The sequence below is a fragment of the Dryas octopetala genome, chromosome 6, assembly GCF_963921425.1.
Source record: "Dryas octopetala chromosome 6, drDryOcto1.1, whole genome shotgun sequence".
Taxonomy (NCBI): Eukaryota; Viridiplantae; Streptophyta; class Magnoliopsida; order Rosales; family Rosaceae; genus Dryas; species Dryas octopetala.
In genome coordinates this window covers 18,589,683-18,608,088 of record NC_141371.1, presented here as the reverse complement: position 1 = coordinate 18,608,088, position 18,406 = coordinate 18,589,683, and the positions used below count along the sequence as shown (strand labels likewise).

General features: G+C 38.8%; 1 protein-coding gene, 1 long non-coding RNA gene and 1 other non-coding gene across 3 annotated transcripts; 2 read left to right on the top strand and 1 right to left on the bottom strand.

Annotated features, from left to right (window-relative positions):
• The first annotated feature begins 2,590 nt into the window (after positions 1 to 2,590).
• On the top strand, positions 2,591 to 6,013 carry LOC147283026 (uncharacterized). Its single transcript, XM_086248330.1, has 6 exons — positions 2,591 to 2,962; positions 3,016 to 3,753; positions 3,963 to 5,032; positions 5,127 to 5,232; positions 5,338 to 5,532; positions 5,648 to 6,013. The coding sequence occupies exons 1-6, from the start codon at positions 2,591 to 2,593 to the stop codon at positions 6,011 to 6,013; spliced, it is 2,847 nt and encodes a 948-aa protein (XP_086104456.1).
• Positions 6,014 to 9,049: 3,036 nt separating this feature from the next.
• LOC147283025 (uncharacterized) lies at positions 9,050 to 10,338 on the top strand. The gene is made up of 4 exons (XR_015122776.1): positions 9,050 to 9,168; positions 9,268 to 9,337; positions 9,451 to 9,546; positions 10,246 to 10,338. It is a non-coding gene; the product is annotated as an uncharacterized LOC147283025 (long non-coding RNA).
• A 5,874-nt stretch (positions 10,339 to 16,212) lies between these two features.
• LOC147283024 (small nucleolar RNA R71) lies at positions 16,213 to 16,319 on the bottom strand. Its single transcript, XR_015123201.1, has one exon. It is a non-coding gene; the product is annotated as a small nucleolar RNA R71 (small nucleolar RNA).
• Positions 16,320 to 18,406: the final 2,087 nt, after the last annotated feature.

Sequence of the window (18,406 nt, the reverse complement as noted above, 5' to 3'; positions counted from 1 at the left end):
CAAAGATGCAAAACAAATAGAGTCAATTTAAATAGAGATCAAGGATTTACTACATGCATCAAATTAAATCACAAGTGTCACCATTGCATAACTCACAATTAAAGTTTCATCATCCAACTTAGCAAAGCAATAAAAAAACTCAAAACATAATAATAAAGAAAATAAAAGATCTAACTTCCATTATAATAATTAAATCCACAATGAAAGCAAGAACAAGCTAATTAACTAAAGAAAAAGAAGAAAATCAAAAGAAAAACAAAGAACATCACAAGAGGGTGGCAGCGGCACAAGAGAGAAGAAGAGGAGAGACATAGCAGCAAGGAGGCTCACGGCAAAGGTGAGCTAGGGCTGCGGCACATGGTCTCTCATTCTCCCTCAAGTGGCGCCACCCTCTCACTCTCTCTCTCTGAAATTCGGCCTCCCCCTCTCTCTCTGAATTCTGAAAATATAAAAATATGGGAACCCTAAACAATGAGAGAATAGGATATATTTATAGAGGTGAGGTGAGGATTCCTTTGGAGGCAAGGAGAAGACAAGGTGCGGCTAGGGTTTCATTAAAAGAACATGGGCTTAAGTGAATTTCTTGCTCCTTAAGACTTCTAATTTTCGGCCAAAAGTGGGCCTTGGGCTGATTTGGGCTCTTTTTGGGCGTAACTTATTTTCAGCTCGCGGAACTGCTGCGCTACCTCCACTAAAATGGCCATATCTTAAGCTAGAAAACTCGGGATTGAAATCCGTAAAATTCCCTGCGAAGCTAACATCCGTATCTTTCCAACCATATATGGCATGCTACCTGGTTCTCTCTGGAGAATTACAGAATTGCTGTCAAAATTGGTGCTCTATTTTTCAGGGTTTTGACTTCTTTTTCAGCTAGGATTCCTTGGGCTTTCTCTTTGCATGGCGTGATGGGCTTCCTCCCTTCTAGCTTGCGCATGGCTGCATGACTTGGGCTGAATGGGTTGCACAGGCCCTAGGGTTTCAGTGCATGGGCTGCCACCTTGCATGGCGTGATGGACTTGGGCTGCTAGGTTTAGACGCATGGGCTTGCATGGGATGCGCATGTATGCATGGGCTGCCACCTTGCCATTGACTTCCACATAGGCCCATGGCCCATTTGACTTGATGACATGTCATAGTTGACTCTTGACCATTGACTTTAACTTTCCATTTCGCCCCTCATTTCCATGGATGTCCACCACCTTCTAGAAGCTTCTGGAACCTTGACTTGATAGAGTTGACTTTGACCAACCTTTCCTAGTCCCACTAGGATTCCTTGTAGATGTAGGATTCCTTGTCCATTTCAACTTCTCATAATGACCATATTGCCCCTAGTGACCCCTAGTCTCATCAGGTTTCCTTTTCCTAGTAGGATTAGGTTTCCTAGTTCAACCAGGAATTCCTGCTTCAATTAGGATTTCTCATTTCTGGCTTGACAATGATGGTTCTGGGCTTGATGTTTCCTCTTGTGACTAGAAATCCTCATTTGACTAGGATTTCTGCTCGTTTCCTAGTTTGTCCAGGAAATGTCCCAAAACGGCTCCATTTGCTCCTATTTCCTATTTTTGCTTCATTAGACCTAAAAACACAAAAACAAGATAACAGACACCAAAGTATCGAGTTCTAACACTCTAGGTTAGGGAGTTAGTATCATAAAATAACGTAAAATGAACACTCATCATCTTCTCACCACCTCATCCTCATGGGTTCATTAGCTGAAGTTAGGGTTTGATGTTCTTGAGGTTTTTCTTCAAATAAGGGATTTTTTAGGTTCTTTGGTTTCTTGAAATTAGAGGTTTTCTATGAATCTAATGGAAAATCTCTCTTTTGATTGATGGAGAAAACATAGATATTATACACTAATTATGAGATAAAAGATGGGAGGGGGATTGGATTGCTCTAAACTATTATAAGCTTTATGTAGAAACTGCAGATGACTAATTAAATGGGCTGATACATGGATTCCAAGATAGCAGAGATCAAGACATATATAATACTTTTAATTGAATTTCATTAGTTGTTAAAAGTTTGTTAATGAGTCTACTACTTCTGCAATCACCTTGTGTTTGCCATCAGATTTAATCACTTAGCTTTTAAGAAATTATGCTATTCAAATACTTGGTTCTGAAGAATGGTTGCCTGGGCTTGTTTTTTTGGTCTGGTCTAGTGTTTTCTCAAAATGTCACTATTTTCATGCTTACATAAACGTGTGGTTCCTAATCCTTAGGCTTTAATGCAGAAATGGTCTTTCATATTTGTAACTATGCCTATGTTAGAGTTTGGACATTTTTCTAATTAACTATGTATCATTTGTTTTCATGGCAGTTTTAGAGAGAATATAATACAGTACTTACAATCCCTACAGGAGTTGCTAACAAAGGTATTCTTCCCAACTATTCTCTTTGATCGCATTCATGATAGGACTAAATTGTCTTTTGGTGCAACCTACTGTGATTTAATAACATGTTTGACAAATAAATTGTGATATATATAGGTAGGTAGCTTTGAAAAGCTACAAAATTTGCATCTTAATTTACCTAATAGAATATTTAATTGGTTTCTCTTTCTATGTGAAGTTGATATATGAGATATCATGGATAAATCATGGATACATGCTGATAGAAGGTCTATGGAGTATGAGGTGGGAGTTGAGAATTTTTTGAGGTTTGCATTAGGTAATGCTGCCAATTGTGACTACTTGCATTGTCCTTGTGTGAAATGTGGGAACTTGCGTAAATGGTCTGTTAGAGTTGTAAGGGAGCATCTGTACTTTAACGGTATTGATCAATGGTATGAGAAGTGGATATGGCATGGTGAAGAATCTGTTTTTGGAAGAGAGGAATCTGAACATGGTGTCTTCGGGTCTGAAACAGTTGACATGTGTGAAGGTGCCTATGATAATTTCTCCGAGGATGCAGATGAGTTTAGGAATTTGTTGATGAAGGAGAGATACCCTTATACGCTGGTTGTGAAACTTATAGCAAGTTATCTGCGTTGGTCAAATTGTTAAACTTGAAGGCAAAGCATGGGGTGACAGACAATTTCTTTTCTGATATGTTGGTTGCTTTTGGAGACATGCTTCCAAAGGGAAATGTTCTACCATTGTCTATGTATGAGGCAAAGAAGACATTGTCTGCTCTAGGAATGGATTACCAAAAGATACATGTTTGCTCGAATGATTGTATCTTATATCGAAATGAGTATGAAGATGCAACAAGATGCCCCAACTGTGACCTTTCTGGGTGGAAGGTAAATAAGGGATTAATTGAGAAGGAAGGGGTGCCAGCCAAAGTCTTGTGGTACTTTCCACCCATTCCAAGGTTTAAACGAATGTTTAAATCTTGTGAGTCATCAAAGAACTTAACTTGGCATGCCGATAACAGAGCGAGTGATGGAATGATGCGTCATCCAGCTGATTCTCCAGCTTGGAAGTTGGTGGACCATAAGTGGCCTGATTTTTCTTGTGACCCTAGAAATCTGAGGCTCGCCCTTTTGGCTGATGGGATAAATCCACATAGTTCCCTCAGCAGCCGATATAGTTGTTGGCCCGTCATCTTGCTGACTTATAATCTTCCTCCTTGGTTATGCATGAAGAGGAAGTTTATGATATTAACATTGTTGATTTCTGGTCCTAGGCAGCCCGGAAACAATATAGATGTGTATTTACAACCGTTAGTTGAAGATTTGAAAGCACTTTGGAAGGGAATAGACGGAGTGTATGATGGATTCCGAAAGAATACATTTACTTTGAAGGCTGTACTTTTATGGACAATCAATATTTTCCGGCGTACGGTAACTTGTCTGGTTGCACAGTTAAAGGCTATAAAGCATGTCCCATATGTGGAGAAAACACCGATTCTGATTGGTTGAAACACGGTAAGAAAATCTGTTTCCAAGGACACAGAAAATTCTTACCCCGCCACCACCCATATCGGAAACAAATGGCTGCTTTTAATAACTAGCAGGAATTGGGTGAGGCTCCTACACCTCTAACTGGAGAGGAAGTCTTAGAAAAGGTGTCGGGAATCAATTGTAAGTTTGGCAAGAAACAAGCAAAGAGCAGCGTGTGTGGCAAAACTCATACTCCATGTTGGAAGAAAAGATCTATCTTCTTTGACCTTGAATATTGGAAGTCACTCTATATTCGGCATGCCCTAGATGTAATGCACATTGAAAAGAACGTGTGTGAGAGTATAATTGGAAGTTTACTTAACATTCCAGGGAAGACAAAAGATGGGGTGGCTGCCCGTTTAGACCTTATGGAAATGGGGGTTCGACTTGATTTGGCACCAGAAATAGGGAATAAGAGCACGTTTTTACCGGCAGCTCCATATACGCTGTCTCGGGATGAGAAAAGAGTTATATGCAAGTGTTTGTTAGGAACAAAGGTCCCAGAAGGTTACTCTTCAAATATACAAAACCTAGTGTCCATGGAAGAGCTGAAAATTTTTTGTCTTAAGTCTCACGATTGCAACATTTTGATGCAACAACTGCTACCGGTTGCCATACGTTCAGTGTTACCAAAGCATGTGAGATATGCGATCACTAGGTTTTGTTTCTTCTTCAATTCTCTATGCAATAAAGTGGTCGATGTTTCAAAGTTGGATAAAATCCAAGATGATCTCGTTATCACCTTGTGTTTGCTGGAGAAGGTTTTCCCACCTTTCTTCTTCGATATTACGGTGCATCTAACTGTTCACCTTATTCGAAAGGTGAAATTGTGCGGACCTGTTTATTTTAGATGGATGTATCCATTTGAAAGAGGCATGAAAGTGTTAAAGGGTTATGTACGGAACCGTTTGCGACCAGAGGGCAGCATTACTGAGGATTATATTGTTGAGGAAGCTGTGGAATTTTGCTCGGAGTACTTGTCGAATCTGAAACCTATTGGACTTCCATCTTCTTCGCGCATGGGTATCCCAAACATGAGCAGACCGCTGTCCGGTGCTAAGGTATATTCAGTACAGCGCGAAGAATGGGAGCAAGCTCATCGTTTGGTTTTGGAGAATGCCTCAGAAGTGGAACCTTATGCCGAGTATGTCAATTTCTAGACTTAGCTTATTGTAATTTGATTTATTGTAAATTAAGTATCATTTACATGGTTATGAGTTATTGTAATCTATTTGTAGATTACATAAGGCCTACTTGAATGATATTCATTCAAGTAAAAAAAAGAGTGAGAAGTGGCTGCTAAAAGAGCACAACCGGACATTTATCTACTGGTTACGTGCCAAGGTAAATGTGTAACATTTTGAAAGCACAGTAATTCACTAGCTAGTACACTCATTTGGTGCAAGTCCAACAATTTTAATAAGTCTTCTTTAAAATTTATTTGATTAGGTGGTATATGATATCAATCATGAAGAAAAGGACATAACAGACTCATTGAGGCGGCTAGCTGAAGGTCCACCTATGAGTGTGCTAAAATATGAGGGTTATGAGATAGGAGGGTGCCATTATCACACCAAGGCACGTGACGATGTTCGTGCTGTTCAAAATAGTGGGGTGAGCTTGACAGCCACGACCATGCAGGTGGTGAGCTTGACAGCCACGACCATGCAGCTTGACAGCCACGAACATGTGTTTCTATGGGGTTATCAAAGAAATCTGGGAGCTTGATTACAATGTATTTCGGGTGCCTTTGTTTAAGTGTGAATGGGTAGAGAATAATAAGAGAATACAAAATGATGAGCTAGGGTTCACTTTGGTTAGCCTAAATAGGATAGGTCATAAGAGAGATGTTTTCTCTTTGGCTTCCCAAGTGAAGCAAGTGTTTTATGTAGAAGACCCTCTAAACTCTAATTGGTCAGTGGTTCTTGCAGCCCCTAATCGTGACTTTAATGATAGTGCTTATGAGGCTGAGTTAGAGGACGCAGTGTTTGACCACCAATCATTTAGCAATGGACTGCCATCTCTTGATGATTTTGATGATCTCTTGGGTGAGGAAGTTGGCACATACAAGAGAGATAATTGTGAGGGTATTTGGATTGATTACTCCAAGAAAGCAAAGGATTAATTCATGTAACTATAAATGTATTTATATAACTTGTGTTAAGTGTTAATGGTATGATATTCCGACTTTATTGTCCCCAAAATGTTATGTAATTTGATTATGTTAAAAGGTTCTAAATGCCAACAAAATTATCCATATATTTCTTAATCTATCTTTGTATATTTTTTGTCCTAACACTTGTTAGTTTCAACAGTTAGACAGCGAACATGGCTACACCAAGAAGAAAGAAAAGAGCTGCTATCAAATCCAATGCCAAGTCAACAGCCAAGTCGAAGAAAGCTGCCACACCGAAGAAAGCTGCCACACCAAAGAAAGTTGCCACAGAGAAGAAAGCTGTCAAGTCACAATCCTACAAGGTATCAGCAGGGAAGAGTAATGAAGCAGATACAAGCAAGGATTGCTTGACCTCAGGGGAGACCATTACTGCTGCGGAGGGTAGCATGTCCTCTCGTGGTTCAACAAAGATGCATGACATGCTCGTGAGAAAAGCTTTAGGAAAAAAGCTGAAGGTGGAGTACAGTCCGCATGGGATTCCAGTAGGAGCAATGCATCCAGTACTAGCTTCCTACATAGGGGTTGTGACCCGAACCACAGTGCCCATCACTGATGAAATGTGGCCGAAAGTGGATAAAAATCTAAAGCAAAAAATATGGGAAGAGGTGCAGGTAATGTAGATCTTAACCTTACTTAATTATTAAATAGGCTTCAATTCTGTATATTTAACCATATTTATAGATACATATATATGTTTTATGTGACCTTGATGTCTCACCAATGTGGTGTTGGTTGTAGGGTGCATTTGATCTTGACCCTACAAGCAGAAAAATGGTGTTGGCTTCTGCTGGCAGCAAGTGGAGATCGTTCAAGACTACATTAACAAAAAAATTCATTTTGTCGTACAAGGACGATCCGAAAGCACTAGAAACCCCACCCAAGGTGTATGAGTTCATTCAAAAAGATCAATGGACAACTTTTGTGGCTACCAGGCTTACAGATGACTTTCTGGTATTTATGTTAAACACCTCTAGTGGTTAGATATTGCATTAATGATGGAGATGTATAATTGTGTGATTTACCTATGACTTTGTCCTTAAAGTTTTGCCCAACTTCTTGTTCTAACTGCAGGCCAAACATGAAGCTCACAAACAAATAACAGGCAAGCGAAAATATCATCATAAACTATCGCGCAAGGGCTACATTGGGTTGCAGGAAGACTTGGTACAAGCTCCTCCATAAATAAATTGTCTTATCTTTGCTTTTGATTAATTGCTCACTAATAATTGGTCTAACTTGCTGGTTGTATATATGGATAGAGGAAGCACAATGTTGGGGAAGATGAGATGGACCGTTCCCTCCTATGGAAGAAAGCTCGTGAAGACAAGAATGGGAAGGTGGATGATGAAGTGGCAGTGGTTTCCAAAGTCATTGTAAGCAGCATATATATGACCAACTGTAAATTCAGATTGCCTAAGTGATTGCTATTATTGTAATTAAACTGATAAATTAATTTTTGCAGGATGAGTTGTTGGAAAAAAAAGAATAAAGGGGAGCTGAAGATAGAGGGTTCTAAGGATATTCTAACAATGGCTTTGGAGACTCATGAGCATTCTGGTCGAGTAAGAGCTGTTGGGGGGCATGTCAACCCTTCAACTTACTTCAACATTCCGAGAAAAGCGAGGGATACGATTTCGAAGAATGAGTTGTTGGCCATTCTGAAAAAGGAAAATCAAGATCTATTGGAGAAGATTCAAAAGTTAGAGGAAAAGGATGCTGGGAAGGAACCGGTAACACCCAATATTGTTCAAGGTCAAGGTATGGTGTCCGATAAAGCAAGCTGCTTTTATGAGGACAAAGCTAAGTGTGTGGATCTGCAACCAGATACTGAGGATAAACAAAATCTGAAAGTGCAAGTGGAAGTGGGGCTGGATATGGAAGATACAAATAATGCAGACACATTGAAGGTAATGAACCATTAATTGCTAATATTTTCATATGACATACATCTATCTAGCAGACTTCAATTTCATGGTTATGAGACATTTAGCTCACAGTATTGGACTTTTATGGTTATGAGACATTTGTCATCTATTTTTAGGGGAAATCATGCATGCTGGCAGTGGGATCCATCAACAACATTGTCGCATATGGTACTGTCGTTGAGATGAAATTTGAGACTGTACATGGTGTTCCTTTGGCAAAGGACTGCTTGCGGGTTTCAATTGACATGGCCACTGATGTGGCTGCTTTGCTTCCAATTCCTGTGGGTGACGAGTTGGTAAATGTTGGTCAAGCAGTTGGAAGCCATGTGGCTTGGCCAAGAGAACTTATTATCGTTCAGCAGGTGAAGGTAATTAAACTCTCCCTACTGTAATTTTTTTAAGTGCCAAGTATACACTTCATGAATATTGATTTAAAGACTCAAAACTGAGTGTTTGTATTTGACACCATAGAAACAAACAAGGCAGGTTCCTATGATAGTGAAGGAGTTATTCAAGAAAGATGACCTTGGGAAGAAAGTTCCTAGCGAATGCAAGTTGCTGTATCGTTTCGCGAGGGAGGCGATGGCTACATCTGGAAAGGCTCTCACAACTGACATAGATGAACAAGTGTTTGGAGCTGTCCGACGACTTTATATCCTGAGAGAGGATATTACTTCCCTTATGGAGATGTCAGAATTATCAGCCTCATGCATAGTTGTGTACATGAGGTAATTTAGGGAATCGTTTAAAATGTTTAAATATTTTGTTGCCCTTTTAAAACGCTGTGATTTAAAAATTCACTTATATGAATAGGCACCTATTTGATAAGCTTGTGGATACAAACATGGTTGAAATGGTTGCTCTTATGGATTCGGCACGCATATCTAAAGGAGTAGGAAATGCAGAGCGTAGATCAACCTACTTAGCAAAACGCTTTCAGCAAGGAAAATGTGATCGTGTCTTCTTAGTGCCGTACAATGCTGAGTAAGGGTTTTAATTTGGTTAAACTGACTTTGAGTCTATATTCTGCTACCTTAATCTATGCATGCTTATTATCGTTTTTTCCCTTAGCTCGCACTGGATTTTGACAATTATCAATGAAGACAAAGACACGATATTTGTGTTGGACCCTCTTCCAAAACTGAACCAGGACGCAGACTGGAAGGAAGTTGTCAACACGTGAGTTGCTTTTTTGCCATTTTAAATCATTAAAATGCATTGCAAATTTGGTTACATATATTGTAATTTAAACATACTGATATTTTGTTGATATATTAGTGCCATTCGACAATTTAATGTACTTACGGGTAGGAACAGTCGGAAAACAATACAGTGGAAGCATCTTTCTGTAAGTATATATTATTTGATCTAGTGGTTTGTTTGTACAAATATTTCTATCATTGGAAGAATCATGCATAATAACCATCTGCATGTCATTAATTGGATTTTGATTTTGTGTAGTGTCCTAAATAACCTGGTGGGGTTGAATGTGGTTACTATGTGATGATGTATATGAAGGAGATCATCGAGGACACGAACCTGGGATTTGAGACCAAGGTAGGAATCCAATTGACTCTTTGTTTATTGGATCACTTGTGAGTTTTTGTGTGTAGTGCTTTGTCAATCTTTCATTTTGCACCAAAAATACAAGCTAATGATTGGTACCTAGCTAGGACTGGTCAATGTATATAGTTAATGGATTGTTGTCTTTTGGATGTTTGATTGGCTAAACCCTTTATTTGATATATTAGATATGTTTGGAAGTCTGCCTTCATCATTATTTAATTTATGCAAAATGCAGGATAAATGATTGCTGGTCCATTGAATGGAAGATGTATATACATATATAATTGATTGCACAGATAGGAACTATGGTATTTATGGATTTGGGACTACTTCTTTGCATTTTTCATTTGAAGTTCAATTGGATCTACATACCTATTGGATGTCTGATAGTCCTGCCAACTTTATTTCAAATATTGCATGTCCAGGTGACTTTGATAGCATGTAGGCTTATAACTTTATGCGCCTCTGCCTTCACTATTTGAATAGCTATATTGCATATATGTCTTGGTGATACTGTATGCAGCCTTATAACATGGCCAAGCTTAGTTTGAACACTTTAATTACTAGCTGTCTTTCAACTTGATTGGGCTTAATTATAGCATGGCCCAGCCTTATGCCTCATATTTATATATGTTAGGTTTATTTACTGTTTGTAATTGACTTGGTGCCTTCTGTTTTAAATGTTTCCAGTGGACTAATCCGAATAAAAAGCGAACCAGTTACACACAAGAGCAACTTGATGAGATCCGGATTGAATGGGGCAACTTTGTTTCAGCCAATTATATTTAGTAGATGACAGATCGAGTTGGTATGTGGGGTTTGGACATTTTGTGGATAAGTTTTTGAAGCTAGCTAGTAGTACTGCCATATTTGCCAATTTTTTGTCAAGGAAGCTTAGAACATGTGTTAGACATTGGCATTTTTGTGTGAATATTGAAGCTGAATTATATATAACCAGGTGTTGGCATTTTTTGTGTGAAGAAAGGTAACAAGTGCTGCCAATTAATATTTTGTAAATGAAGGCAGCCTTTAGAAGTGGTGAATCATGCACCTATTTTTGTGCAAGTGCATGGGCTGATTATTGGTTTTTGTAACGGGATGCTATGCATGGGCTGATTATTGGTTTTTGTAAAGGGATGCTAGCTTAATTTAGATACTAGCTAGGATGGGATGATGTAATTCATTATGGATATATGCTCCATATTTTGGTGCAATGTGTAATCCTTTTTCGGAAATTCTTGGAATACTTGTATTGGATATATGTTGGAAGTAATGGTAATGGAATGGATTGAGATTGCACCAATTTCAGGCTTATATATATGTCAATTTATATCTTTTATATCAGGATTGTAGTACAAATTGGATAATAACAGTGACATTATAGTACAAATTTCATATCAGTTTATGTTAAAACACAGTAATATAAAATAGCATGAACATCAGTTTACCAAAAAAAACCAATATCTAAGTAACATTACAATATCAGTAAATATAAAAAAACCTGATGTGGAACATGGTCTTTTATATCAGTTATATATCAAATACAGATGTTTTAGGTACTTTCAAACATCAATTTACATAACAAAAACCGATATATAACATAATATATAGATCTGTTCTGGTAGAATAAAACGATATCTAAGGTAAAATTTCATATCAGTTTATGTTAAAACACAGAAATATAAAATAGCATGAACATCAGTTTACCAAAAACAACCAATATCTAAGTAACATTACAATATCAATAAATATAAAAAAACCTGATGTCCAACATGGTCGTTTATATCAGTTACATATCAAATACAGATGTTTTAGGTACTTTCAAACATCTATTTACATATCAAAAACCGATATATAACATAATATATAGATCTGTTCTGGTAGAATAAAACGATATCTAAACCAGCTAACATATCAAAAATCACATAAAATATGATGTGGAAAGCATAAAAAATACATTTAATGGGTTTTTCATATCGATAAATATATGAGAACGGATGTCTAAATCAGATTTAGGTCATTTACATAGTAATTAACGATGTCTTTATTATCTTTAATATCAGTTTCAGAATCTTAACGCCCCAGAAAATTGGAAAACAGATATCTAAAGGGACCATTGGACATAAGAATTTAAACAAAAAAGATGTCTAAACTCATTTTAGATATCAGTGTAAAACCGATATCTTAAGTAAGTACATTAGACATCGCCTGCCTAGACATCGCCCGAAAACATGAAAAGACATCAGTTATTCACTGATATATAAGGGGGGTATTTGGTGTAGTGCTTGCCGCAAGCCCATAGCTAGAAACCCTAGCTGATGCCGCAAGCTACAAGGAGCAGCAAACCCTAGTTGTGCCGCAAGCTGTTGATTTAGTTTTCTTAGAATAAAACAAACAATTATCTCATTCTAAGTTTACTCGCAAGTGCACGAATCGCATCAGTAGCAAAGCGTACAAGCACGAGGTCGATCTCACAGGGAATGGTTAATACACAACAAATCAATGCAATTAATCACTAGAATAACTAAATGGGGGGTTTTGGAAGATGGAAACACACGCACACATCACCACACGCACACACACTTTATTCTATCTTGCAATGTTAAGTTTTCGGTTTCAAATCAGATAAGCATGCAATAACCATCCAAGGCTAATGACAGTTAATTTGAACACAACATATTAAAGTTTGACTGCTAAAAAGGTTTGGCTAGTTACTTTCTCGCAATTAATGTTCTCCTAATGCATAAACTAAGAGCTTCTTGGGCCTTCCTTAGCCAGTTAACCTACATGTTCCCTCGTTCAAGCTAAGGCAGCTGTTACCCATGCAGGAGTCATTAAGTTTTATGAGAACGTCAAACATGCACAACATATAAGCTTTGACTATTTCCTTATAGAGGTCGCCCAACCCCACTACCAAGAATAATCCCTTATTCCCTTGTTACTTGTGGTTTAGTGTCTTTGACTATTTCACAGCTAAACTTAACAAATAAACTAGATGCAATTACCCTAAGGTGGCCAGTCAAAGGATGCAAACAACTAGTGACGGGTTCTAATAGATAGTGGAAATTTAATATATGCAAACATCAAACTAACAGACCAAGAGTAGGATAAACTATTTGTTAAAACATGCAAATCCATTAATCGACCTACAACTAACATGCAAGATAGAATAACTAACCTACATATTTAAACGAAATAAAACAAAACAGAAACAATAAACAAAGTCCCAATTCATGCTTGCAAAAGAAATCAAAAACACAAAGTAAACAAACTTAAAAACATAAACTAAACAACTAAATTAAATTGCATAAACTAAATGAAATCAGAACCATGCACTAAATAAAATCAGAATCATAAACTAATTAATTTCAGTAGCATAAACCAACAATAAAATGGCAGCAGGCTGGTCCTTCTCTCTCTCACTTGTCACGCCACCTTCTCTCTCTAAATCCCTCTGAATTCGGCTCTCTCTCACTTTCTCTAACTTCTGAGAATAAAAACCTAAAACTGAAAAATAAAACTAACAGAAGGTCCGAGGCTCTAGGGTTCTGAAGTACATGATATATTTATAGAGGTCCAATCCTTGAGAGGCAAGGAGAAGGTGACTTGCGGCAGCAGCTAGGGTTAGGGTGCATCAGGCCTTGCGGCATGGGCTGCTCCTTGGGCTTAAGTGATTCACGCCTAGCCTAGCTAGGGTTCCTTCCTTGCGCATGGACTGCTGGTCTTGGGCTTTGGGCTTGCATGTTGGGCTGAAGTGGCTTGCACAAGATGGGCTAGGGTTTCACTCCATGGGCTTCCACATTGGGCTTGCGCATGGGCTCCTTGGCTGCTAGGGTTTGCATGGCATGCATACGCATGCATGGGCTGCCATCTTGCTCCTTACGCATGGTCTTTGGGCTGCTCGGGTTTGGGCCCATGCATGTGCATGCATGGCCCATCTTGGTTCGGCATCCCTTAGGCCCATGGGCCCTTGACTTTTGACTTCCCATTTTGCCCCTCATTTCCATTTGAATTCAAATTCATTTCTTCCCTCCATTCATTTCCATGGATGTCCACCACCTTCTAGAAGCTTCTGGAACCTTGACTTTGTAGAGTTGACTGTGACCAACATTTCCTGGTGCAACTAGGATTCCTTGAAAATGAGAGATTCCTTATCCATTTCGACTTCTCGTAATGACCATATTGCCCCTGGGGTCTCCTAGTGTCATTAGGACTCCTTTCCCTAGTTGGGTTAGGTTTCCTAGTTCAACCAGGATTTCCTGTTCGAATCAGGATTTCACATTTCTGGCTCCGCAATGATGGTTCTGAACTTGATGTTTCCTACTGTGACTAGGAATCCTCATTCGACTAGGATTTCTGCACTTTTCCTGGTTTGACCAGGATTTCACTCGTTTTCCTGGTTTGACCAGGAAATGTCCTAAAATGGCTCCATTTGCTTCTTTTTCTCATTTCTGCTTCATTTGACCTGAAAACACAAAAACAAGACAAGAAACACAAAATATCGAGTTCTAACACTCTAGGTTAAGGAATTAGTATCATAAAGTGATGCAAAATGCACACTCATCACAAGCCCTATCCTTGCCTCTCAAGTATTTATCCTCTATATATATCCCGTCAATTCAGAACCCTAGCACACTTTTTTACACACTCCAGCCGAAATTCTCCTTGCCTCTAGTTTTATTTTTCTGTTCTAGGTTTTTATTTTCAGATTTTAGTCTTGTTCTTGTGAGGGCTAGCCGAAGGTTGAGAGAGAGATAGGAGTGGCGTGGCTGCAAGGAAGAGCATCCCTAAGCCGCAAGCCCTAGCTCACCATAGCCGTGAGCCAATTGCTTGTGCAAGGTGCCTTCTCTTCCTTGTCTTGCCGCAGCCCCTTCCACTTGTTTCCTTCAATTTTTGTTCTAGTTTTCTATTTTATTATTGGATTATGCCTCTGAATATATTTAATTAAGTTTCTGAATTTAATTAGTTTATCTCTTGGTTTTATTTAATGCATGTTTCAGATTCTAATTAGTTTATATTTTTCAATCTAGTTTAGTTGTGTTTCTGATTTCAATTCGTGTATGCCTTTAATTTCATTTACTTTGTGTTTCTGATTTGTTTAGCAAGCATGAATTGGGACTTTGTTTATTGTTGCTATTTTTATTTATTTAATTTAGTTATGTAGTTAGTTATTCTATCTTGCATGTTAGTCGTAGGTCGATTAATGGATTTGCATGTTCTAACAAATCGTTTATCCGTCTCTTGGTCTGTTAGTTTGATGTTTGCATGTATTAAATTTCCACTATCTATTAGAACCCGTCACTAGTTGTTTGCATCCTTTGACTGGCCACCTTAGAGTAATTGCATCTAGTTTAATCGTTAGGTTTAGCTGTGAAATAGTCAAAGACACTAAACCACAAGTAACAAGGGAATAAGGGATTATTCTTGGTAGTGGGGTTGGGCGACCTCTATAAGGAAATAGTCAAAGCTTATATGTTGTGCATGTTTGACGTTCTCATAAAACTTAATGACTCCTGCATGGGTAACAGCTGCCTTAGCTTGAACTAGGGAACATGTAGGTTAACTGGATAAGGAAGGCCCAAGAAGCTCTTAGTTTATGCATTAGGAGAACAATTGCGAGAAAGTAACTAGCCAAACCTTTTTAGCAGTCAAACTTTAATATGTTGTGTTCAAATTAACTGTCCTTAGCCTTGGATGGTTATTGCATGCTTATCTGATTTGAAACTGAAAACTTAACATTGCAAGATAGAATAAAGAGTGTGTGCGTGTGGTGATGTGTGCGTGTGTTTCCATCTTTCAAAACCTCCCATTTAGTTATTCTAGTGATTGATTACATTAATTTGTTGTTTATTGACCATTCCTTGTGGGATCGACCTCGTGCTTGTACGCTTTGCTACTAATGCGATTCGTGCACTTGCGAGTATACTTAGAATAAGATAGATGTTTATTTTGTTCTAAGAAAACACATCAACAAGTTTTTGGCGCCGTTGCCGGGGAATGGTGTCTAATATCAATGAATTGGTTTAATTAGTCATTAGAATTAGGTTAAATTAGTTAGAGTTCATTTTTGGTTAATTTTTAGTTTTTAATAAGTGCCATCCCTTTATAAGCATTCTTTCTACTGATTGTATGTTTTCTCTTGATTAGGTGTGTTTTATGAACCCTGAACTTGTTGCAAGGTTAGAGAGGCTAAAAAAGGAGACTTTAGGTACATCACAAGGCAGCCCTCTACCTAGCGCATCAGATTCGTGTAGTGAAGAGACTGAGAGTGTCGACATGGCTGAGACAAACAAGATGATGCCGCAGCCCCTGAGCCATTTTTCAGCACCTTCGCTGCCCACTCAACCGTCTTGCATTCGGTATGCAACCATAGCCACTGATTTCGAGATCAAGAGTGGTCAGATCCACTTGTTGCCGAGCTACCATGGGCTAAATGGGGAGGATCCAATCCACTTTTTGAAGAAGTTTTCCGGGGTTTGTGAAGCCGCACAGTTGAGGGGTCTGAATGCCGATCAGTACCGTTTGAGAATGTTCCCTTTTGCGCTTAAGGACAAGGCAAAGAGGTGGTTGTATTCGCTGCCCAATCGTTCCATTTCGACATGGGATGATCTTTCGAGCAAGTTCCTGAACAAGTTTTATTCCATTTCCAAGACAAATTTGATTCGGAAGGAGATCCTTGGATTTGTGCAGAAAGCGGATGAGCCATTCAATGAGACTTGGGACAGATTCAATGAGTTACTTACTAGCTGCCCACACCATAACTTATCTCCTTGGTATGTGATTTGTTGTTTTTATCAGGGATTATTGGAGAGAGATCAAGCCAAGGTGGATTCGGCATGTGGTGGTGCGTTTATGTCAAAAACGGAAGATGAGGCTACAGACTTGTTTGAGTCACTTTCTTTGAGTTCTCAATAGTGGGATTCCAATCATTCAAGGGGAGGACCAAAGATAGGGTTATATGAGGTGACTGATGTGCCGAACACCATGGAAGGACAGATTCTGGAAATCAAGACTATGGTGCAGAAGTTATCTTTGGCTTAAGAGAAGCTGATGGGTATGCAAGAACAAGGAGGTGATGTGGAACACGTGAATCAGGTTGGGAATTATCCTAGGGTTCTATACGATCCATTTTCTAACACTTATAACCCTGGATGGAAGAACAACCCTAATTTCAGGTGGAGCAACAACAATGGACAGCAAGCTAGTGGGAGCACCAACAAGCCGTATATGCACTCTAATGCCGAGAGGTCTAGTTTGGAGGACAAGATTGCTCAGATTGCTCAAAGCACCACTTCCCTTGCTCAGAGCACCAATGTCTTCATGAACCGTACCGAGCAGCAGATGCAAGCCAATTCGAAGGCTATTGCACATTTGGAGAGTCAAGTGGGTCAGATTGCCACTACTTTGGGTCAGAGAGAGAAGGGGAAATTGCCAAGTCAGCCTGTCGTCAACCCGAAGAATGAGAAGCATGTAAATGCTATTTTGAGAACAACTCCAAGAAAGAGAGTTAGAGTGGTCAAGACTAAGGAGGTGATTGAGATCATGGATAGTGATGAAGAGGAGGATCCGGAAATGATTGAAGAGGAAGCTGACACACGTGTGATTCCCCTCATTCCGGACATCGATGTCACCAAATTTCCAGCAACCATGAGGGAGTTGAAGTCTATTGAGAAGAAGGTTGAGGAGCAGGGGCATAGTCACAACGTTCCTAGGGAGATTTGTGGTTATCTCTTTGTATCTTTTCCAAGCGAGAAGAGGGATCCGGGCTCATTGGTCATACCGTGCAGCATAGGGGAGTATGAGATCGCTTTTTATGGAGATGAGAAGTCAGAGTTGGAGAGCTTCTTCAGTTCATTTTTAGAGAGTGCCGAGAGTAGCAGTGGCAAGAAGAAGAGGAAAGGAGGCAAGTAAAGGAGAAGGCAATGTCAGGCTGAAGACAGAAAAACAAGTGCTGATTGGGAGGCAACCCAAGTTTTTGTTTCGAATAATCGAGGAGGAGTCGTTGAGGACCAATGAGGCCGCGCCTACCCTTGGAGTGTCCACACTTGCATACGCAAGAAAACAGTTTCTTTATCTCGCTTCATAAGACAATTTTTCATTTTGGTGTGTTTATTTGGTTTTGCATAGTTGCAATTTCCCGTTTTGCTTAATTTGATCATTTTTGCATTTATTTTATATACATTGACATGACCGCCCCCGAATTTCACCCTGAAACCCGGAGAGGTCCTGCGGGAATTCAAAATCAAGGAAAATCCTACCGAAAATTCGGCAGAACCTCCCCTGAAAATGGACTAACCCAAAATTTGAAAAACCTGTTAAAACACTTCTAAGACATCAACCACCTCTACCACAACCAAAAAGGGTCTCAGACCCAACAATTTCACAGAGAAACCAACTTAAAATGGCTATTAGAGCCTATATTCTATTACAAGAAATTTTCTACAAAAATTAAATGGCGCCTACTAGATCCGAGAATGGAAATGGATGCTATGCCTCGACGTGTTGGGCTCGACCTCCACCAAATCTATTACCTGGGGAAAAACAATTTAAGACAAACAAGAAAGGCTATGAGATAAATTCAGTGAGTGGACAAAATAAACTTAAAAAAAAATTTCATTTGAAGACCACTTTACAAAACTGTTCAGGCTTAAAATATTCAATTTGATTTGAAAGTGAATATTAATTGAAAACATCTTTGTAATGAACTCTTTCACAACTTAACAAACCTTACATCATCAACATAATTCCAATAGAAAGGTTCTATATAACAACTTCAACTCTAAAATTCCTTTTGAGCATAGAAAATAATGAGAAGTAATAGAAATGCTGTATCTTATAAAATTTCTAGCTA

Coding starts and splice junctions, on each gene's coding strand:
- LOC147283026 (XM_086248330.1), top strand. CDS start 2,591: ATGGATAAATCATGGATACATGCTGATAGAAGGTCTATGGAGTATGAG. Junction 3,754..3,962: donor ATACATTTACTTTGAAGGCT/GTACTTTTATGG, acceptor AATAACTAGCAG/GAATTGGGTGAGGCTCCTAC. Junction 5,033..5,126: donor GAAGTGGAACCTTATGCCGA/GTATGTCAATTT, acceptor ATCTATTTGTAG/ATTACATAAGGCCTACTTGA.